Genomic DNA, 23,731 nt, shown 5'->3' with positions numbered 1-23,731 from the left:
CGCGTGAGTGCACACACACACACTAAGGAGCAATAGGACTTGATGGCATTTTCTAACCTAAATATCAAAGTCTGGGAACTACCAGCAGGACCCACCTGACCAGGGAGTACAGCGGGTCAAGAAAAGAGAAAAACAGGAAAACAAAATAAATTTATTCGTCCTCCTACACAGAACATTTTCCCTGAAGGAGAGTGTCCCTGGCACCTGGCCCAGCTTCCACAATGGAATGGATAGGCCCCTTCCCTCCTTTTACTCCCTAATTGGCCCAAAGCTTTTGAACAGACCCTCAAACCAAGCGGAGGAAGCCATGATGTGCCTTCTACCACTGGAGGGTCACATTTGAAATTGGTGTCCCAATTTTAAACATCCCAGCTGCCATAGGAGAGGCTCTTGGAAGTGGCCTCCAGCTCTTGACAAAGGCCCACACAGGCCACTGCCCCATCACGGAGGGCACACTGGGCCTGTGAGGAGGAAGGGCCTCGCTGCCTCCAGGATGTCCAGTTTGGGGTCCAGCGAGCGGCCAAGCCCCTCCAACACCATGATGGCAAATACAATGGAGGCAAAGTTGCTCTCAAGCTTTACCTGGAACAGAAAAACAGAACAGTTCATCTCGGAACCTACTGATACAGGGACGTGTGTCCTGGATAATCACCTTGCTATCCACTCTCAGCCCCCCTCAGACCTGCCCACGGGATGTTTACCATCTACCTGACATTCTGTTCTCTACCGCATCATCTCCCCAACCATCTCATCTACTCGCCCAGCCTCCCATCTACTGGACACACTAAGGAAAAATCTAGGGGTGCAGAATATACTTTTCTAGGTTTGTGTCCATTTGTGCGTATGAATGAATGACCAAATAAATCTTTCACACACATCCCAGACACTATACATTTAAATACAAGTCATTCTTCAAAACCTATGGTAACCTGTATGTATGTATGTATGTATGTATTTTATAGACAGGGTCTCACTGTCACCTAGGCTGGAGTGCACTGGCAAGATCACAGCTCACTGCAGCCTTGAGCCCCTGGACTTAAGGGATCCTTCTGCCTCAGCCTCCTGAGACTGGGACTCTTTTGTAAACAGAGGGTCTTGCAATGTTGACGAGGCTGATCTCGAACTCCTGGCCCCAAGGAATCCTCCCACCTTGGCCGCCCCAAGTGCTGAGATTAGAGGCAGGAGCCACGTCAGCTGGTCTACAATAGCCTTTTTAAGAGACAACACACAGGCTAGGCGCGGTGGCTCATGCCTGTGATCCCAGCACTTTGGGAGGCCAAGGTGAGTGGATCCTGAGGTCAGGAGATCGACACCATCCTGGCTAACACAGTGAAACCCTGTCTCTACTAAAAATACAAAAAAATTAGCCGGGCATGGTGGCGGGCACCTGTGGTCCCAGCTACTCGGGAAGCTGAGGCAGGAGAATGGCGTGAACCCAGGAGGTGGAGCTTGCAGTGAGCCGAGATTGCACCACTGCACTCCAGTCTGGGCAAGAGAGTGAAACTGCATCTCAAAAAAATAAAAAACAAATAAGAGACAATACACAATTGACTGCTCAAACAGGGTACAGCTATCCCTTCAGAGCCAGATTAGTAGTAATAGCAATTGACATGGATTATTCAACTGTTCTTCAAAAGTATCATCATTATCCCCATTCTATAGAGAAAGAAGCTGTGGCTCAGAGAGGTTCAATGACTTGCTCAAGGCCACTGAGTGAGGAGGAATAGAGCCAGATTTAAACCTAGAAGAACAGGAATCTGCTTTTTAAGTGGACAGAAGGTCAGGAAATGGAAGGTTGAATCATGGGAAATATTCTTTGTTAGAAATTTAAAAGTATTTGTCTCCATTAAGGGCTGGAAGGTTGTCGGGGGTTGGGCTGATCCAGAAGCAGCAGCATGTGGAGCCCAGGAGCAGCTCGTGGAGTTCCAGCCTGGCGGACTGGCCACACAGGCTCTGGTCCGGCTGGGAACCCAGGGCTCCAACACCTCTGGGAATGCTTTCATTCTGAAGCTGGGTGGTGGGTTCTTGGTGTGGATTGGATTCCTTTACCTCTATGTTACTGTCAAATACTTTATTTTTAAAAATTAAGTGCTACCTGAATAGATATTTCTTCTAAGGAAGATATATTATATAAATGGCCAACTGGCATATGAAAAGATGTTCAACATCATGAATCAGTAGAGAAATGCAATCAAAACCACAATGAGACATCACCTCACACCCATTAGGATGGCCACGAAAAACAAAACAAAATGACAACTGTTGGTGAGGATGAGAGAAACGACCCCTTCTGTACTGTTGGTGGGCACATAAAATGGTACAGCTCCTATGGAAGTTCCTCAAAAACTAAAAACATACCATAGGATCCAGAAAACCCATTTTGGGGTATATGTTTAAAAATTGGAAAGCCAGAATACAATTTATAGACTTTACTGGCTACATTAAACATTTTTAAAACTTTTCTAAAATTTGAAAGTAGGATCTTGGAAAGGTATTTACACATTCATGTTCACTGCAGCATTATTCACTACAACCGAGCAGTGGAAACAACCCAGTGAACATCAACAGAGTAACAGGCCGGGTGCGGCGGCTCACACCTGTCATCCCAGCACTTCGGGAGGCCGAGGCGGGCGCATCACCTGAGGTCAGGAGTTCGAGACCAGCCTGGCCAACATGGCAAAGCCCCATCTCTACTAAAAATACAAAAATTAGCTGGGCATGGTGGCGGGTGCCTGTAATCCCAGTTACTTGGGAGGCTGAGGCACGAGAATCGCTTGAACCCAGGAAGCAGAGGTTGCAGTGAGCCAAGATTGCACCACTGCACTCCAGCCTGGCGAAAGAGTGAGACCCTGTCTCAAAAGGAAATCCTGTCACATGTTACAACATGGATGAAACCTGGGGACACTATATTGAGTAAAACAAGCCAATCACAAAAGGACAATATACTGTATAATTCCGCTTATATGAAATATCTAGAGTAGCCAAAATCATGGAAACATAAAACAGCATGGTGGTTCCCAGGGCTGGGTGGAGAGGGGAATGGGGAGCTAGTCAATTTGCACAATGCTATACTATGCATCTGGAGAGGGTTGGGGGGTAAATTTTCTGTGTTTTTCATCACAATGAAAAATTTGTAAATGTTTTCAAACTTAAGGGCCTAGTGAAGTGCTTAGAATGCAGTAGCTGCCCTAGACCCTCTGTCTGCTCTTCCATCCTAGGAACAGCAGCAGCAAACACTCAAGGCCCCTCACCCACCATGCCCCAAACTATGTGGGGAGCAGATGTTCAGAGTGAGCCACGGAGGCAGGAGGACCCAGCAGCAGGCGGGGGCTCGGCCCATGTGGCCACAGGTGAGCTGCTCGGCCTCTCAGCTTTGGTGCCTGCCTCTTGGAACACTGAGGGGATAAACTGGATACTAATAGATGTCATATAGCTAAGGGCGGTACCACAGGGCAAGCAGAGGGGGCCACAGCACAGCCCTGTAAGTACAATCACCACGGCCTCTGCGGGCTGAGAACTGCTGGCACAGGTCAGCGCTGCTGGGCGAAGGGGCTGACGTGAGCCTTTCCGCCTGCTCCAGGCCCCGTGCTCTCAGCTCCCAAGAGTGCACATCCATTCCTGTTCCTCCCTGAGCCACTCGCTAGCAATGGTTGAGGCTCTCCCCTAAGACTAAGGCAACACTTAAGCTGTTTTTACAACAGAACTTTGCCAAAGTTTTAGAAAGCATAAAAAAGTTTTTCACCAAAAACTAAAAACAAACAAAAAACCCCACCAACAAAGCCAGCCCAAGCTCTGGAGTTAGAGAGACAGGGGTCCAGACTGTGGCTTCACCATGCAGAGGACATGGATAGTTACTTAACCTCTGTCCTCCGTCTCCTGGTGGGGACAAAACCGTGGGGCTCCTACCCGCCTGTGGGACTGTCCTGAGATTGAGCTGAGGTGTGTGGAAAGCACCTGGCCTTTCCCAGATGGTGAGCTTCACACACACACCAGTGGCAGCCCTAACTGCTCCCATCACTCCTGGGGGCCCTAACTGCCCCCGTCAGTCCTGAGGGACCCTTCGGTCTGTATCTCAGTTGAGTCCCAAGCACATGGCTATTGCAGAGCACTGTGGGAGCAGCAGAGCCAGCACCTGGCCTGGGTCCTGGGTCCTATGACAAACCCTGGCTCTGCTGTGAGGTCGACCAGATGAGCTGCCCACCTGTCCTCCAGCATACCCACTGCAGGATGAAGGGGCCAGAGCAGACACAAAGCTCCTTTCTGGCTCTTACTTCTGTGTTATTATTCTTGCCAGCTGCTGCCATTTCCACGTAATGTTTCCTTCTTAGAATGTAGACCCTCAACAGATGCAATGGAAAGGGCCATCTTCCGACAAGGTCCTCCCTTCTCCACCTTCAACACTGCTTACCCCTGGCCAGCAGCCTTAGTTTAAAGAGTGCCCGAGACTAGGCTCCATGACAAGGCAACAGAGCCAGGACACAGGCTAAGATGAACCATGAGGCCAGCTCCCTCTAATAGACTGCAGCAGCCAGGCAGGGGCCACAACAGTCCTGCTAGGGTCTCTGAAAGCACCAGGACACGAGGCATGACCCTCTCGAGTGGACCCTGGACCCCAGGACTTCATTCCACCAGGAAAGAGCTAAGCATGATTTACATTAACACAAGCATCAAGAATGTGAACCAAGGAGGGAAAGACATGAAAAGCCAGAGGTAGAGGCTGTTTCTACATTTTAAAATACACTTTTCTACATTTAAATGTCACAGATACTTAGACTACACCGACTTGACAGATACACAGACTAACTGTGCTACAAAGCACTTGTTGCAAATGGCTTGTTACTAAAAATGCCTTCAAAATATGTAATAGGCCGGGCGCAGTGGCTAATGCCTGTAATCCCAACACTTTGGGAGGCTGAGAAGGGTGGATCACCTGAGGTCAGGAGTTTGAGACCAGCCTGGCCAACATAGTGAAAAAAAAAAAAAAAAAAAAAAAAAAAGCCAGGCGTGGAGGTGCGTGCCTATAATCCCAGCTACTCAGGAGACTGAGGCAAGAAACTCACTGGAACCCGGGAAGCAGAGGCTGCAGTCAGCCGAGATTGTGCCACTGCACTCGAGCCTGGGCAACAGAGTGAGACTGTGTCTCAAAAAAAAAAAAAAAAAACAACATATAATAGAAGCACTTCCCACTACCCTGTGTCCTCCCCTCCCACCCTGACCCGTCCCACCTTCCCCAGAGACCTCCTCTCTGACTGGCCCTCACCTTGTGAGTCATCAGCAACTTAAAGACACTGGAGAGAAGGCTGGACACATGAAGCTGGAAAAACAAAATAAAGGCTAATGCAGACCACAGAGCCTTCCAGAACCGATTCTTTCCCACCACCCACACACTCTCAGCCCCAGGATCCCACCCCACTCCCCCGCCAGGGCATACATACATCAGTGAGCGCAAAAGGGACCATCTGACAAACTTGGAAAGGACTCCTCCAGCACAAGCCCAACTCCCACCTCAAGACTCGGTCACAGAGGCCTTTGGAGGACAAGCTTTTGAGCCCCACCCACCCCATCCCTGAAGCAACCACAAAAATCACACCTGCCTGTAATCCTAGCACTTTAGGAGGCCAAGGCAGGAGGATCACTTGAGGTCAGGAGTTCGAGACCAGCCTGGCCAACATGGTGAAACCCCATTTCTACTAAAAATATAAAAATTAGCCGGACGTGGTAGCGGATGCCTGTAGTCCCAGCTACTCAGGAGCCAGAGGCAGGAGAATTTGCTTGAACCTGGGAGGTGGAGGTTGCAGTGAGCCAAGATCGCACCACTACACTCCAACTTGGGTGACACAGCAAGACTCCGTCTCAAAAAAATTTAAAAAAATAATCACACCTGGATAGACTAGATCAGCAGGGCCAGCGTGCCAGTGGCCACTCCTTGTCTGACCCATTCCTGTTAATGTGGCCATGAACTTGGGGATAAAACAGTCAATTTTGCTAGAACTGTGTGTAAAATACAAAGCAGGCTCTGGCTTGGGTTTAAATAAGGGACATGTGCATTGGGCACATCATTTGGCTGCTTGGAGACCACAGTCCTCCCTCCCTGTGTGCTTGGCTGTCCCCAAATGAACAGTGACCCTGGATGAGGAAGGAGCTGCAGCCTCCTAAGTGGCACTGCACAAAGAGGCCCCCTTGAGCACCAGGAACTTCATCGGGCCTCCTCATGCCTGGAAGATGTGGGGTGGCTCTTTTTTTGCTTTAACACTCACACCCCTCATAAAGAGATCTCCCTTAGACCCAGGATCTGCTCTGCCCCAGGCCAGGTATGGACACCCCGGCCCCTGTTCCGCAAGTAACCTGCCCACCTTCTCCAGGGTGATGGTGTTCTTCCTGGCCTGGGTCACCAGCGTGGCCATCTCGGTTTTGAACCCCTCCACATCCCTGCACTCGCTGGCCCGGGCATGATGCAGGATCAGCTCAGCCACTCTCTGGCCCTGAAAGATGCAAAAGAAAAGGGACTTGGAGTGGAGCGAGCATAAACCTGGACGTGGTGCCCAAGCGGCTTTCTCATCTCAGCAGCTCCACCCTGACTTTTCTGGCATCTTGCTTTTGGCTCTTCCTCCTCGGGCTGTGATGTTTTCCCTTTGCCCAAACCCACAGGGAGGAATGCCCCCACTCCTGCTGCACTGCACCTCAGTGCTTAACCTTGGCCCAGGGGACACTTTCAAACCAACTTCAGGCCCCAGCTTTGGATTTGCCCTCTCGGAGGCGGGGACTGTCCTGCATTTTGCTGTTTTAATCCCAACATTTTGGGAGGCCGAGGCAGGTGGATCACCTGCGGTCAGGAGTTCAAGGCAGCCTGACCAACATGGTGAAACCCCATCTCTGCTAAAAATACAAAAATTAGCCGGGCGTGGTGGTAGACGCCTGTAATCCCAGCTACCTGGGAGGCTGAGGCAGGAGAATTACTTGAACCTGAGAGGTAGAGGTTGCAGTGAGCTGAGATTGTGCCACTGCACTCCAGCCCAGGTGACAGAGTGAGATTCCATCTCAAAAAAATAATTAATTAATTTTTTAAAAAAAACAAAAAAAAACACAGTTCTCTTTTTTCCAGCGTTCTTCTTGCTGGAGAATTCTTTGCCAGCTGGCCAGAGCATCTCCTCACAGTCACCCTCGATGTAGTCCTTTCACTTGACTCTGCAGAGGCCTTGCCGAATGCCTTTTCTCTGAATAATCATTCTCAACCACTGCAGCCCCTCAGAATTATAGGGGAGGCTGCAAAAACTACTCATGTCCCCACATTGGACGTGCCAGCATGCTGTGCCCCACTTAGAGGCTGTGTTCTCTATGCTGTCGCATCTCACCAGCCTGCCACCTTGAAGCAGGTAGCACACACCAAGGGCAGCCATAATCTGGTCAAGAAGCCAGCGTTCCTGGTGACCACCTGGATGTTTGCTGGAGAAGGACCAGAAATTACTAACATGAAACAGCACTTGTTTATTCCCATGGTCCCAAACCATTTGCCACTCAGAACTGGCCTGATTCGCACCCAACACCTGCTAACAGAAAGCCCCGTAAGGGCAGCCTAGCCTCCTGTCCTCCTGCCTCCCTCCACTCGTTTCCGGCAGGCTGGCAAGTGTGAGCATTGATAAGAATGACTGGGCTAATGAGACCTGTCCTGTGTCAAGACAGAGACATTCCGGCCGGGTGCAGTGGCTCACACCTGTAATCCCAGCACTTTGGGAAGCTGAGGCAGGCGGATCACCTGAGGTCAGGAGTTCGAGATCAGCCTGGCCAACATGGTGAAACCCCATCTCTACTAAAAATACAAAAAGTAGCCAGGCATGGTGGCATGTGGCTGTAATCCCTGCTACTCAGGAGGCATAGCAGGAGAATTGCTTGAATCCAGGAGGTGAAGGTTGCAGTGAGCCGAGATCACTCCACGGCACTCCAGCCTGGGTGACAGAGTGAGACTCTGTCTCAAAAAAAAAGACAGAGACAGAGGCATTCCCCAGAGTACAAAAGATTTGCCCTCCACCCAGCCTGTAGTCCTAGCTACTCAGGAGGCTGAGATGGGAGGATGGCTTGAGCCCAAGGCAGCCTGCACAATATAGCAAGACCCCATCTCCATTAATTTTTTGAAACTTTAAAATAAAAACAAGGTCTCTCTCTGTCACCCTGGCTGGAGAGCAGTGCAATCCTAGTTCACCACAGCCTTGAACTCCTGAGCTCAAGCGATTCTCTCACCTCAGCCTCCCAAGTAGCTGCGACCACAGGTGCACACCACCAAGCCTGGCTTTTTCTTTTCTTTTTTTTTTTTGAAATGGAGTCTCACTCTTTCACCCAGGCTGGAGAGAAGTGGCCTGATCTCAGCTTACTGCAACCTCTGCCCCCTGGAGTTCAAGCGATTCTCCTACCTCAGCCTCCTAAGTAGCTGGGATTACAGGCGCACGCCACCATGCCCGGCTAATTTTGTATTTTTGTAGAGACCATGTTGGCCAGGCTGGACTCGAACTCCTGACCTCAAGTGATCGACCCGCCCTGGCCTCCCAAAGTGCTGAGATTACAGGCATGAGCCACTGTGCCTGGCCTATTTTCTTATTTTTTATAGAGACAGGGTCTCACTATGTTGCTCGGGCTGGCCTTGAACTCCTGGGCTCAAGCAATCCTCCCGCCTCAGGCTTCCAAAGTGCTGGGATTACAGGTCTGAGACACCATGCCTCACCAACTTTTTTAATTTAAAAAAATTCACCCCAGGCCGGGCGCGGTGGCTCAAGCCTGTAATCCCAGCACTTTGGGAGGCCGAGACGGGCGGATCACGAGGTCAGGAGATCGAGACCATCCTGGCTAACACGGTGAAACCTCGTCTCTATTAAGAAATACAAAAAACTAGCCAGGCGAGGTGGCGGGCGCCTGTAGTCCCAGCTACTCGGGAGGCTGAGGCAGGAGAATGGCGTGAACCTGGGAGGCGGAGCTTGCAGTGAGCTGAGATCCGGCCACTGCACTCCAGCCTGGGTGACAGAGCGAGACTCCGTCTCAAAAAAAAAAAAAAAAAATTCACCCCAACTTCTGTGGTCCCAGTGAGTCTCACCTGCCCCATCACCACAGCCATGAAAACTGCCCGGAAATTCCTCAGGTCGGAGGCCTGCAGCTCCGCCACAATGCCAGCATCCAGCAGCACCAGTCGCAGTGGGCACAGGGAAGATGGCACGGCCACCACCAGAGTGTCACAGACGTCCGCCTGCTGCAGCTGCGCCTCCCGACTCGAGGACAGGCTGTCGGCACCCTGGACCAGGATGTTTCCAGGGTGAAGGTCCGCATGCACAAAGTTATCCACAAATATCTGGAAGGAGATCACACTGCTCATGAGTGAGTCACCCCTACAGCACCACCAAGCCACACAGAAAGAAAGTTGCTGGGTGACAATAAATTCCCAGCAATCTATCAGCCACAAAGAGGTGCATGTCCTAAAGACCTTTCTTGTTTAGATGTCAACTCAGAATTTGTACAGGATGAGCTAAGTTAAAGTTTCAAAATAAAAATTATTTTCAAAGCATTTTAAAAAGATTATAAAGGGGCTGGTCTCAGTGGCTTTACACAATCCCAGCACTTTGGGAGGCCAATGAAGGAGGGTCACTTGAGCCCAGGAGTTCAAGATTACTCAAGTTCAAGATCATAGTTCAAGAGCTATGATCATGCCACTGCACCCCAGCCTGGGTGACACAGCAGGACCCCATCTTGTAAAAATAAATAAATAAGGCTGGGTGTGGTGGCTCACGCCTGTAATCCCAGCACTTTGGGAGACTGAGGTGGGTGGATCACTTGAGGTCAGGAGTTAAAGACCAGCCTGGCCAACAAGGTGAAACCTTGCCTCTACTAAAAATACAAAAATTAGCTGGGCGTGGTGGCACATGCCTGTAAATCCCAGCTACCAAGTAGAGGCAGGGCAGGAGAATGGCTTGAACCCGGGAGGCAGAGGTTGGAGTGAGCCGAGATCATGCCACTGCACTCCAGTCTGGGCAACAGAGCGAGACTCCGTCTCAAAAAATATATAATAAAAATAAATAAAATAAAAAGCCTAAGGCCAAACTGCATTTGAAATGCCTTATTTTTACTTTATGAGTTGAATCATTAATATTCTAACTAAAATAATTAGCTACTTATTAAAGACTTTCGGCCGGGCGCGGTGGCTCATGCCTGTAATCCCAGCACTTTGGGAGGGCGAGGCGGGTGGATCACGAGGTCAGGAGATTGAGACCATCCTGGCTAACATGGTGAAACCCCGTCTCTACTAAAAATACAAAAAAAAATTAGCCGGGCACGGTGGCGGGTGCCTGTGGTCCCAGCTACTTGGGAGGCTGAGGCAGGAGAATGTCATGAACCCGGGAGGCAGAGCTTGCAGTGAGCCAAGATCGCACCACTGCACTCCAGCCTGGGCGACTGAGCAAGATTCCATCTCAAAAAAAGAAAAAAAAAATAGATTTTCCCCAAACCTCTATGTTCTTAAAACTCATAGAATTGCATTTCTTTAAAAACAGCTCATAAATCAGACTTTCCCTCCATTACTTCAACCTGTCCACATCAGTGAGGTGTGAGAGCGAGTGCCACTAGCAGCCACATGCACACAGAGCCCTTCTGTGGAGGAGGACACAGTTCTCAGGACATACTGGCATGCAGAATTGGAGGAGCAGGAAGGACAAAGCTTTGAACCTGCTAAACTGGACAGCAACCCCCAGGGATTGTGTTGGATTCAGGCATGGCTTGTGGAACAGGAATCAGCCTCCAATAATCAGTCATCTCAGAGGTCAGAGAAACCCCAGCAATCCTTCCACAAGAGATGAGAGGAGAGACCAAGGCAGGAGCAGAACAGCTGCTGGTGGATGGGCTCTCGGGACTGCTTCCAGCTGACACAGGGCCCCAAGCACCATGGATCCCTCCTCCCTGTAGATCCAGGCCATAGACCCCATCCCTCATGGCGGCAGACCATGAAAGGACTGTCCTAATCCAGATTGTAGCTTTGGTAGGGATAAGGGAAGCTGCTACCCATGTGAAAATCCTGGGACCTAGGGGGCTGGAACCTGCACACCTGCAGGACATGGTCACCAAAGGCTGGGCTGACCCTCCAGCAAGGCTAGCGCCTCCTAAGTAGGTCACTAATCTTGGCCCTGGTATACTTTTTTTTTTTCTTTCTGAGACTGAGTCTCACTCTGTTGCCCAGGCTAGAGTATAATGGTCTGATCTCAGCTCATTGCAACCTCCACTTCTTGGGTTCAAGCGATTCTCCTGCCTCAGCCTCCCAAGTAGCTGGGACTACAGGCAGGCACCACCACACCTGGCTAATTTTTTGTAGTTTTAGTAGAGATGGGTTTCACCACGTTGGCCAGGCTGGTCTGAACTCTTGACCTCAAGTGATCTGCCCACCTCAGCCTCCCAAAGTGCTGGGATTACAGGAGTGAGCCATCATGCCTGGCCTGGCCTGGCCTGGTATACTTTTAAAATTTCACTGAGCATAATTTAAGATCTATGCACTTTATAGAATGTTGCTGTAATTCAGTTTGTTTGTTTGTTTTTAAGTTTCTGAATCTTCTGGAACCTTGCCTTCAGCTCCACCCAGGGTCTCATGCCCCGATCCTGACCCCAAAACTGGAGCCCTCTCATCCTCTCTCCTCTCCTGGTGCTGCTTCATGCTGCTTCTCCCCTGGCTACATCCCTCTTGTGCCCCTTGGAGCCCTGTTCCTGTGGACAAAGTCCTCTTGCCACTAGGTTCTAACTGCAACTACTGAATTGAAACCTAGGTGTGCCTCAACAATCCTGCTTCTCCAGGAGCCAGAGGGGTGGGAGCTGCTGACTCCCCATCCCACAGGCCCTGGGATGGAGTGGAGTTGGGGTTGGAGAGGAGTCACCTGAGCCTACCCCTAAAACGGCTCTCAGCCTTCTGCACGTGCGTGCGTGCTGTCAGCCTGCAGGACTCCACCTGTTCTGAGCGACCCTGCTGCGGGGACTCCAAATGTGCCTCCACCCACAGCTCCATCTCTGACTCCTCAATTCATTCTCCAGCTCTCACCACATGCCTGGGTCTTTGCTACCATGATTCTTTGCCTCTGAGACCTAGGTATTCTTCCTCCCTATCCACCTCGACCCTGTCGCCCATTCCTGTCATCCATCCCTTCAACCACTGTCCTCCGTCCCAACCACCAGAAAGACCAGACCCCCAACAATCTAAGATCTTCTTCCTTTGGTCCTGCATGGGGGCTGCTAACAATGCTGGGTCACAATTACTACCAATAAAGGCAGCCATAACTAGCGTGGCTTAGGACTCACTGTGGCTTCTTAGGAATTTCCACTCCTTTAACCATCATGCGGACCCTATGAGGAAGGCACTTCTTATCCTCTTTTGAAAGATAAGAAGCCTGAGGACAAAGGTTAAGTAACTGGCCGCAGACACTCCTCTCTGCCCCGAGCTAGTAAGCTGGAAGCTGAGATTTGAACTCAAAACAAATCCTGCTCTGGGCTCCCAGCTCCTAACCCCCAGGCTACACTGCAAATAGGCAAAACACCCCCTCTGCCTCTCCCACACCAACATGGCTTGCCCCTCCTGACGACCATCCACATTTTCCAAGTAGCTCTTTCTAGTCCCAGGGCAGCAGTTTCAAACCTCTCTATTCTCTTTAAACCTCCTCTCCCACAACCCTCTGCATCCTACTCTCAGCAGAGAACAATGGCCCCTCTTAGTTCACAAGGAAATAGAAGGTTTCCCCTGGAAGCACCATCAAATCCTGTCCCTGTGCCTGTAAGTTTCTCCATCCCTCCAGCCCAGGGTTTCTCAGTCTATTGCTGGGGGTGGGGACGGCCGTCCCTGCACTCTGGGGTGGTAAGCTCCTGGCTTCTTCCTGACAGGTGCCAGCAGCACCCCCGACCCCCAACTATAACAACCAAGAATGTCTCCAGACATCACCAGGTGTCCCCTGGTAGACAAAACCACCCTGTTGTAAACCACGGCTCTGGCCTTTGTGAAACAAAGAATGCCCTCCTGATGCAGCCAGGCCCTTCTTCAGCTGGGGGGCCTTCAGAATCCTCGCTGGTAGATACAGGAAAGACAAAACCTACCAAGAGTTCTTAGGAGGTGGAAACACTTGAACATGTTCAAATGTCCAAGAATCAAAATCTACCTTCTGGCTCCCCTGACTCTCGTCTCACCCTCCCGCTCCAACTCCATGAAGCGGACTTGAGGTTGTGACATTAGGGCATTCCTCAGCATAAAAACCTCCTATGTCTTTTTATGGTTTTTTGTTTTTGTTTTTGTTTTTTTAGATGGAGCTCTGTCGCCAGGCCGGAGTGCAGTGCCGTGATCTCAGCTCACTGCAATCTCTGCCTCCTGGGTTCAAGCAATTCCCCTGCCTCAGTCTCCCGAGTAGCTGGGACTGCCACCACCTCATGGTGCTAGTTTTCGTATTTTTGGTGCTAATTTTTGTGGGGTTTTTTTTGGTTTTTTTTTGTTTTTTGTAGTGACAGGGTTTCGAAATGTTGCTCAGGCTGGTCTCAAACCCCTGGGCTCAAGCAATCTCCCCGCCTCAGCCTCCTGAAGTGCTGGGATTACAGGCATGAGCCACTGCGCCCAGCCAACACTCTCCTATGTCCTAATCTGGGCACTGGGATGCTTTTTAAAAATTCACTAAGCATCATTTAAGATCTGAGTACCTTATATTTAAATATTATTGGAATTCAATTTTTTAAAGTTAAGGGCAAAAAGCTTCAAAATGAACTTATCTGCCCTTGGATTAAAGTCCAAACTCTTTCATATATTTACTAGACCCTTCGTGATCAGGCCCCTTTCACCTCCTCAGCCTCAGCAATCACTGCTCCTCCTTCAAACTCTCTTGCAAGCCATACTAAGTGCTTTCATCTCTCCAAGGGCATCATGCAGTAGCTCACCCAGGCCTCGGCAAAAGCTGTTCTCTCTGGACAACTCCCTGCCACCTGTCCTTATGCAGTGACACCTAGACCTTCACACTGTAGCCAAGATGGAGCCACTTCCTGAGTGAATCCCTGGGTTAGCATAAGCACCTCCGAAATGACCCTTTGGCACCCTGCACCTATCCCTATAAATCAGTGACTTAGTCGTAGCCTGTCTTCCCAAGGAACAGTATGTCATGAGCATTGTAATTGTGTCTATTTTGCTCACTACTGTAATCCCAGCCCTTAATTCAGTGCTTGGCACCTAGCAGGTGCTCAATAAACATGTGCTGAACAAATGAGCAAAGCAGCATTTAAAATATGATATTGTCTCAGCTGTTCGCTAAACTACAGGCAATGCTGGCAGAACTGGGTCATGGTCACCCTTCTGCCCACAGCACACAGAGCCTGAGCCACTGACAAAGTACTTAAGAGGCTGGGCACAGTGGCTCATGCCTGTAATCCCAACACTTTGGGAGGGAGGCCAAGGTGGGAGAATCACTTGGGCCCAGGAGTTCAAGACTCCCCTGGACAACATAGTGAGACCCTGCCCCTACAAAACAATTTTTAAAATTAGCCAGGGTTGGTGGCTCATGTTTGTAGTCCCAGCTACTCAGGAGGCTGAGGAGTGAGGAGGGAGGATCACCTGAGCCCAAGAGGTTGAGGCTGTAGTGCGCGGAGATTTTGCCACTGTACTCCAGCCTGGGCAACAGAATGAGACCCTATCTTAAAAAAGGAAAAAAAAAAAAAGTGCTTCACAGACACCATGGACATATGGCCATTTATGGTAGCATCCACTCTTTCTAGACCAGACTTTCTCAACCTGGCAGCTTGCTGCTTGGCTCTCCTTCCCACCCAGATAGCCAGAGTCCCAGCCCACTCCCCATCTGCAAGCTGACCACATGCTGGGCCTGAGCCCACTCCAGCCATGAGCTCACCATCTTCAGGAGCATGTTGATCCCCAGCCGTGCGATCTTCCTCTTCAAGTCCACAGGAATTCCTGCCTGCTGGTAACTGGACACAGGCACACTCTCCTTCAGAAAGACCAGGGAGAGAACAGCTTAATCCCAGCCAGCCTGTAATGCCGGCTCCTCCTCCCACGTGGCACTACAGCACTGCCTTCTCACTGATTAGGAAGTAACCCAAAGAGTTCTTCCTTTCCTAGAACCCATCTGTCATTCAGCCATGTGCAGTGGCTCACACCTGTAATCCTAGCACCTTGGGAGGCCAACGTGGGTGGATTGCTTGGCCCAGGGATTCAAGACCAGCCCGGACAACATGGTAAAACCCCATCTCTACAAAAAATACCAAAATTAGCCATGGGTGGTGGTGCACAACTGTGGTCCCAGCTACTCAAGAGGCTGAGGTGGAAGAACCACCTCAGCTCGGAAAGTCACAGCTTCAGTGAGCTGAGACTGCGCCACTGCACTCTAGCCTGAGTGACAGGGACTCTGTCTCAAACAAAACAAAACAAAAATCTGTCATCCACACATTGATTTGAACTTCTTTACATTCCCTCCTATAACAGCTATCAGAAGGATGACAAGTCACATAGGTTTACTGGAAAGGAAACTTATCAATCCTGCTACTGAAGATAAGAGATGTGATGTCCTGAAACAATAGGGGCGGGCATCAGAGAATTGGTTTCTGGGCAAGAATCAGCCAGTGGGGATCTGGGCAATATAAGGAGACCCCATCTCTACAAAAAAAAAAAAAAAAAAGTAGCCAGGTGTGGTGGCTAACACCTATAATCCTAGCACTTTGGGAAACCAAGGCAGGAGGATCACTTGAACTCGGGAGTTTGAGACCAGCCTAGGCAACGGGGTGAAACCCAGGCTCTACAAAAAAATACAAAAATTAGTCAGACATGGTGGCTTGTGCCTATGGTCCCAGCTACTTGGGAGGCTGAGGTGGAAGGATCACTTGAGCCCAGGAGGTGGAGGCTGCAGTGAGCCGAGATCATGCCACTGTACCACAGCCTGGGCAAGAGAGCAAGACCTTGTCTCAAAAAAAAAAAAAATTGTCAAAACAACCCATGGAGATAGATCTTGTTATCCCTAATTAACAAATGAAGGCATCAAAGCCCAGAGAAGTTAAGCAGCTTGCTCAAGTTCACACAGCTAGGAACACTGCGTGGTTCACGTCATGTTCATGAGATTCCCTGAATCTCACATCACCATCTGTAAAGAGGAGGCTGGGCTGGGTGCAGTGGCTCACGCCTGTAATCCCAGCACTTTGGGAGGCCGAGGCGGGCAGATCACTTGTGGTCAGGAGTTCAAGACCAGCCTGGCCAACGTGGCAAAACTCCATCTCTACTAAAAAATACAAAAATTAGCCAGGTGTGGTGGCACGCACCTGTAATCCCAGCTACTTGGGAGGCTGAGGCACGAGAATCACTTGAACCTGGGAGGCGGAGGTTGCAGTGAACTGAGATCATGCCACTGCACTCTAGCCTGGGCTTCAGAGTGAGACTCTGTCTCAAAAAAAAAAAAAGAGAGAGAAGGCTGAACTAGAGTAGAGGATAGCTAGGGCAAGTGAGATGACACAAGGTTGTTCAGCACTTTCTCTGTGCCCAGCTCCTCGTTTTGCATTCAGTGTGTCATTTACTCCTGAGACAATCCTGTAAGGCAGGTCACTAGCTAATAAAACGGGAGAGTAGATTTTCAAATCTAGGAGGTCGGGCCACACCCAGTGCTCTCAGCTACCTCACTACAACACTGCCTCCCCCACCCCCGAGGCCAACACGTCCCAGCTCCTCACAATTTTACCACACAAATCCCATCCTCTCTCCAGACTGAAGCCTTTCTGTGGGCTGGAGACGACCCCACTGCAAGTGGCAAGCGAAAGGTATGGCCAGGCAAAGCCACCACTCTTACTTCATACGTTTCCACCAAGACTTCCCTGGTGACAAAGGGGCGCAGAGGGGTGGGGAACTTGACAGCTTTCACATTCTGGAAGTTGACCTGGAAGTGTTCTAGATTCTGAGCTTCATAACGCAGGTCGATCTACAGAGAAATGAACAGAAAGGAGGGCTAGTCTGGGCACAGTCACACTGACATCTGCAATGCCAAGGAGCCGGCAAGTCATGAGATCCACCCCACCTTCCCCACCAGCTTGCCCCACAGGACTTGTCCAGAAACTCAGGAGGCAAAATCCGTGGGCTACAGCCTGCCCCAACAATCCCAGATCTCTGTGTGAATTCCTGGAGGCTGCAGACAGCAGGTGCCCTGGTGGGCTTTGGGCTGTACTGCTTCTCCGCTACTCTCACCCTTGCCACCCGTCTGCTTCACACCAGCCCACGGGTCCCTTCTCCGTCTCCCTGGGATCTGGCTTCTCTAGGCCCAGCCCCCAGCCCTCTCTTTCCATGAGGGCCAGCATGCTGTAGCCACTTCCACACAGGGCTCCCCGCCTCACAGCGGCTCTCCACCCACCGCATCAACATTGCCACCGCTACTCTCCCCAGCCACCACTCAACAGACCCAAAGGACCAGTTCCAGGTTTATCATCAACCTCTGTGGGCATCCGGGGCTGGTGCTGCTGCTGACCTGGCTCTTCGTGGTGGCTCTTTCTCTGGCACCTGCCCTTCACTCTCCCGGCGTCCCTGCTGCCTCTCACTGTCCTGTCTTGGCCGGGTCTCCTGTACCCCCAGGAGCTGATGTCCTTTCTCCTGACTGAAGTCAGCGTGTGTGCCCCCTTGACATCCACCAAGCCCTCAGCCGGTGCCTCCTCTGACAGCACCTTGATCCCCAGGTCAGACCTCAATGCCAGCCTCCAGAGTGACATATCCAATGACACCTGGATGTGGCCCGGTGGGAGCCCAGAGACCCTGAAGCTCAACATCTAAATGGAATTTCCCTTCACCATCCCCACACATTCAGTCACCTTTGAGTCCCCAGATCACGCCTTCTCTCTTCCCGTCCGTGCACAGCAACGGCCCAGTGCCATCAAGTCTGCAGACCTCACCGCCCTCAGATCAGTCCCTCTCCCACAATGCCATTCCCAAGGCACATGCCCTCAGATCCCGTCACCTGAGCTCAAACAGAGGTGCCTCGGGTGTGCTCCTTGACTCATCCTTCCCCTCCGATCCATCACCTGCATGGTGAAGTCTGCACTCCTTAGAATGGCATCCAGGTGGGTCATGATTTGGCCCCTACTTCTCTGTCCAGGTCCATCTCTCATGGCACCTTCCCCTTCCTTTTACCACCCAAGACCTGGCCTCACCCAACTCCACAGAGTGCTCAACATCCCAGAGTGGCTAACACCCCCAGCTCTCCTCTGGCTTCTTTACTGCCTCTGATTGGAATGTTATTCCCCCACTTGGTCCAACTGCAAACACCAGTCACCTTTCAATACGCAGCTCAAGCCAAGGACAGCAACCACGTCCTCCTCCGAGCCCTGCTGAACCATGCTCAGGTTCAGCCAGGCTCAGGTTCATTGCTTCCAGGGCCTCCCTCAGATACCAGATGGCTCAGTCCCTGACTTAAAATTGCATAGTATTTGCATATAACCTATGCATATCCTCCCACATACTTTAAATCATCTCTAGATTATTTATAATACCTAACACAACCTAAACACTCTGTAAATCATTGTTAAACTGCATTGTTAAGGGAATAATGCAAGAAAAAAAAAGTCTGTACATGTTCAATACAGATGCAACTATCATATACCTAACTACATTTTTTATTGAATCCAGGGATACACAACCCATGGACAGAGGGCTAACTGTCTTTCTTTTTTTTTCAGATGGAGGCTTGCTCTGTTGCCCAGCCTGGAGTGCAAAAGCGTGATCTTGGCTCACTGCATCCTCCGCCTCCCGGGTTCAAGTGATTCTCCTGTCTCAGCCTCTCGAGTAGCTGGGATTACAGGTGTGTGCCACCATGCCCAGCTAATTTTTGTATTTTTAGTAGAGACAGTGTTTCGCCATGTTGGCCAGGCTGGTCTTGAACTCCTGACTTCAAGTGATCCACCTGCCACTGCCTCCCAAAGTGCTAGGATTACAGGTGTAAGCCACTGTGCCTGGCCCTGACTGTCTTTCTTAAGGATAGGAAAGCTCACTTGTTTTCTTTGTTTACCAGCTTCTAACAGAGTTTGGTTTTTGTTTTTTTTTTAGATGGGGTCTCCCTCTGTCACCCAGGCTGGAGTGCAGTGGCGTGATCATGGTTCACTGCAAACTCTGCCTCCCAGATTCAAGCGATTCTCCCACCTCAGCCTCCTGAGTAGCTGGGCTACAGACAAGCACCACCATGCCTGGCTAATTTTTTGTATTTTTAGTAGAGATGAGGTTTCACCATGTTGCCCAAACTGGTCTCAAACTCCTATCAAGCAATCCAGCCACCTCAGCCTCCCAAAGTCCTGAGATTACACGCATGAGCCACCACACCCAGCCCTAACAGAGATTTTAGTCACTATTACATAAATTTATAAATGAATGGAGAGACACTCACACACTATATCCAGACCCACAACTCTAAGGTTTCCAGCCTAGGAACATGATGGGACTACTGACAGATGGAGAGAGGCTTAGTAGGAAGAGCTGATTTTTTAAGGCAAATGGGGTGTAATTCAGAGACGTGAGTTTGAAGTGATGGAACCACATGATGTCTGTCAGACTTCTGCAAGGGGAACTGAAACTCAGATGAGTGGGAAGATTGAGAGGAATTAATGCAGAGATGGTTGTTGGAATTGATGCCATTTTCTCTGTTTTAATTTGCTTTTATTATCAAATTACATTGCTCTGTAGCTATGAATGTTTGTGTCCCCCCAAAATTCCTGTGTTGAAATGCTAAGCCCTAAGGTGATGGTATTAGGAGATGAGGCCTTTAGGAGGTGATTAGGTCATGAGAGCAGAGCCTGCATGAATGGATTAGCACCTTTACACAAGGGACCCAAGACAGATCCCTTACCCCTTCCACCATGTGATGACACAGAAGGTGCCAATTATGAACCAGAAAGTGAGGCCTCACCAGACACCAAATCTGCCGATGCCTTGATCTAGAATTTTCAGCCTCCAGAACCTCGAGAAATACATTTCTGTTGTTTGTAAGCTACTTAGTTTATGGTATTCTGTCCGAACAGACTAAGAGACTTTCTGAACATTAGAATGAATCCCTAGGACTTAAAATCTTAAATCAGAGGCTCTAAACAAAGACTTGGCAGGTTGCTTCTGAAAACCTGCCAATTTCTGCACTACCCAACAAGGAGCCAACAGGTGCCTACGTGGAGCCCCAACTCTCAGTGTGTTTGCTAAGTCTGTATCCTTATACAAATGTCCCAAGGGCCCTGAGCATGAAGGAGGTCCTTGTTGACTCAATTTGCCCTGGAATCAAAGCAGAACAAAGGCACAGTGTGTGACTTTGCTAATTATTTTCTCACTCTGGAGTCAGTGATTATGGCAGAAATAATGCTAGACGCTCTCCACCAAAATCATTTCCTTTTCCTCCCTGGCACAAAGGAAGATGGTGTTTCCCAAGCTCACAGTTAACACTGGGCCCATGCGGTTAAAGCTCTGATCAGTGAACGGGGAAGAAGTGATGTTTGCCACTTCCAGGCCTGGCCACAAAATCTCTTATGTGACCCTGCATGGCCTCTCCCTTCAATCCACGCTGACCCCAGATGACACATGTCGAAGGAGGCAGTGCCAAACTTGGGAAGAAATTGAGTCCCCTGAAACTAGGGAGTAGAGCTTCCTCTCTTGACCGGGCACGGTGGCTTAGGTCTGTTATCTCAGCACTTTGGAAGGCGGAGGAGGGAGAATGGCTTGAGCCCAGGAGTTCGAGATCAGCCTGGGCAACATAGCAAGACCCTGTCTCTATTTTTAAAACAATAAAATAAAGAGCTCCCTTTCTCTGCCTCAGTTCACCTGCATAGAACTTTGTTTTTTGTTTTTATTTTTCTTTTGAGATGGAGTCTCGCTCTGTCGCCCAGGCTGCAGTGCAGTGGTGCGATCTCAGCTCCCTGCAACCTCCGTCTCAGGTTCAAGCAATTCTCATGCCTCAGTCTCCTGAGTAGCTGGGAATACAGGCATGTACCACCACGCCCAGCTAATTTTTGTATTTTTAGTAGAGACAGTGTTACACCATATTGGCCAGGTTGATCTCGAACTCCTGGCCTCAAGTGATCAACCCGCCTCAGCCTCCCAAAGCGCTAGGATTACACACATGAGCCACCACTCTAGGCCAGAATTTTGATATAAGCAAAAACTTAACTCGTTGCATTAAGCCACTGAGATTTGGGTGTTCTCTGTTTTATCAGCTAGTGTTACCAGCTCTAACACATCACATGAGCTATGACATACCGGAAAATTATTCATTCAACATTTACTAAGCAGCAGCTAATGGCAAGAACTATGTTAGGTGCTAGTTACAGCTGAGGGGAGGAGAACTCACCTGTTGGACCATCAGCTTCTCAAATTCCTCCACAATCTCAGGCAAGCTAAGCCACTTGATGCCTGGCAAAAGTCCGAGGACTCGGCTGCCAATCTTCATCAGCAGCAGGTCCATATGCACCTGAGCGAGCAGGCCAGGGTGTAACACCTGTCGGAAAGAGGAACCGTGAGACAGGAGGAGAAATCCGCTGGACACATTTTACCCAGCCAGGGCTAGGTCCCACCATCCAAGGAAGAGCCAGGTGGTTTCTCATCAAAGGAAAGAGAATGTGGTCCTGACTTCCAAGCAGCTAGTTCACTCCAGACCCAGCTCATCTTCCTCTATCAGATTATTCACAGCGCCACTTCAAGCCAATAAATGAAACAGCTTGCATGAAATAAGCTCTCAGATATTGGTAAGGCAAATAGAAATAAACGTGGGGGCGATTTGCATGGCGGGTGTTTCTGATCTGGGAAAGCTCAGTGGAGAGGTGAGCTGTGAGCTCTCAGAGCACTTACTTTCACTGCCACGGGGATGAGGTGACCTGGCTCAAGTTGGTGGCCAGGGACCTGAGCCTGAGACACCCCTGCGTTTGATCCAACCAGGTCAGCTTCAGGGAGGAGCAGCCTTTCTAGAAACGACTGGTCTGCGAGATTTCCTGGAGGTTTCCGGCCATTTCCAAGGTATCCAAAGAGCTCTCTCAGGCCCCCGACTGCCCCAGCATCTGGGAAGGGCGGCAGACAGGAGGCCCTGCCAAGTCTCTGGACGCTGTCAGTCTCCAGGAAGGCAGTGTTGGCGTATGCTTTGTACACCTGGGCCACGCAGCCTGAGCCCACAGGTTCCCGGTTCTCAAAAGAGAGGATGCTCCCCCAGTCCTCCCCAAAAGCCTGCCGAAGGAAGCGCTCAGTGTGAGCCCACGGGTGGGGGGTCACTCGGACATGCAGCTTGGAAAACTGGGCACAGAAAGCCTCGGAAAACAGATCGCGCCGGGTGCTGGCCCACTGGCCCAGTTTGATGTAGGTTGGGCCTGAGGTCTCGGTGGCTTTCAGAAGCAGGTGGAGCCAGAGGGTGGAGACGCTGGGAGCCAGGTAGGTGAGGGGGTAGAGGAGAAGGAGGGGGAAGAATTTCACCAACAGAGCGCCGGCGCGAAGCCAGAGGCGGAGATGCAGGAAGACGCCGCCCAGAGGTCCCGCTCGGGGGAGGCTCTCAGCGAGCCCCGCGCCGGCCGCTGCGCTGCAGCGGACCCTTTGCCGACCCAGGACGTCAGTGGCCCCCTCACCCACGTCCCCGCACACGGAGACGACCTTGGGCAAAGTACCCAGCAGAAGCCAGCAAAGCCTGGCATCGCGAGGGCACTCGGAGGGCCTCAGGAGGCTGAGTCCCTGTCTGAGCTCGAAGCACCTCAGGTGCGACAGGCAAACCCTGACGGAGACGCGCCAGGGCGCCACCATCCTCCCGAGGCCCGCGGCCCAAGCAGCCCGCCCTCCACTTCAGGGGCGCCCGCTCAGGCGAGGCTGCGGTGAAGCCGAAGCCCGGCCCTGCACCCGCGGGCGGAGCTACCCATCCGAGCCGGCTCCGCGCCCCGCTCCCGCCCGCACCTCGCAGGGCCTCAGGCCGGAGGCCCGCGCCCCGCCTGACACCCGCCGGCCGCGCCGAGCCGCACGGAAGGGGCTGTCAGACCGCACCAACTGCGGAACGGGAGGAGCCAGGACCCACGCGAAGCCAGGCCCCCGGCGCGCGCGACCTGAGCGACGGGGCCGCGCGGGCGGAGGCAGGGGCCGGGCAGCCGCAGGGTCACCGCGCTTCCAGGCGCCAGTGCGAGACAGCTGGGGAGCGGGCACCAGCCCACGGCGCGGGCGCGGCGGGGGCCGGGAGGGCTGGGCGCAGCGTTGGGGGCGGAGCGTGGAGGGCGGGAGGCGCGTCGGGGGCGGAGCCTCGGGGGCGGGCGGGGGTGCAGGCGAAGGGAACCCAGGCACCGAGGGCTGTGGTGGAGGGGAGGGGCGCAGGAGATGAGTGGGACGGGTTCGGCCACTGGGTTGTAAGCGCCATTGCAAAATTACAACAGATAATGAAAGAGATCTGACCTAACCAACTCCATCTTCCTTCTAACCTCCAAGCTGTCCTTGTTCATTCCTGGGCGTAGGCTGAACTAACTTTGGGAGGAACTTAGTTTATACTTTATAGTTTAAAACAAAGATGATAACAGCCCTTTCTTAAAACAAACCTCCTTCTTGCCTGGGGAATAGACTGTCTTTGTAGGACTAACAAATTAACCACAAGATTAGAAAGTATGGTTTAGGAGTCCAGCAGCTGGAGGCTGCAAGATTCTGACCCTCCCTAAACTGCTCATAAGATCAGCGCTCAAGATATTTTGCAGACCCTGCCCTTGATGGATCAACTGACACCTCCCAGATCGACAAACC

At 51.1% G+C, this 23,731-nt stretch overlaps 1 protein-coding gene across 3 annotated transcripts; it reads right to left on the bottom strand.

Annotated features, from left to right (window-relative positions):
- Window positions 1-135: 135 nt before the first annotated feature.
- On the bottom strand, window positions 136-23,143 carry ADCK2 (aarF domain containing kinase 2). 3 transcript variants are annotated; one of them, XM_001082263.5, is made up of 8 exons: window positions 21,827-23,143; window positions 21,330-21,476; window positions 16,818-16,946; window positions 14,880-14,975; window positions 9,080-9,331; window positions 6,354-6,482; window positions 5,261-5,314; window positions 136-582 (listed from the first exon to the last, which is right to left on the bottom strand). In XM_001082263.5, exons 1-8 carry the CDS (start codon window positions 22,757-22,759, stop codon window positions 442-444), a joined length of 1,881 nt encoding a protein of 626 aa, XP_001082263.2. In that variant the 5' UTR covers window positions 22,760-23,143; the 3' UTR covers window positions 136-441. The 3 variants fall into 3 exon arrangements, with proteins under 3 accessions (XP_001082263.2, XP_014990562.2, XP_014990561.2); XM_015135076.3 differs by lacking the exon at window positions 9,080-9,331; XM_015135075.3 differs by lacking the exon at window positions 16,818-16,946.
- Between the last annotated feature and the right edge of the window lie 588 nt (window positions 23,144-23,731).

This window comes from Macaca mulatta, chromosome 3, assembly GCF_049350105.2.
Source record: "Macaca mulatta isolate MMU2019108-1 chromosome 3, T2T-MMU8v2.0, whole genome shotgun sequence".
NCBI lineage: Eukaryota > Metazoa > Chordata > Mammalia > Primates > Cercopithecidae > Macaca > Macaca mulatta.
The sequence above is the reverse complement of the archived record's forward strand: the minus strand, read 5'-3'. Positions and strand labels throughout refer to the sequence as shown.

Coding starts and splice junctions, on each gene's coding strand:
- ADCK2 (XM_001082263.5), bottom strand. CDS start 22,759: ATGGTGGCGCCCTGGCGCGTCTCCGTCAGGGTTTGCCTGTCGCACCTG. Junction 9,332..14,879: donor TCAACATGCTCCTGAAGATG/GTGAGCTCATGG, acceptor ATCTCCTTCCAG/ATATTTGTGGATAACTTTGT. Junction 6,483..9,079: donor TGGCTGTGGTGATGGGGCAG/GTGAGACTCACT, acceptor TGCATCTTTCAG/GGCCAGAGAGTGGCTGAGCT.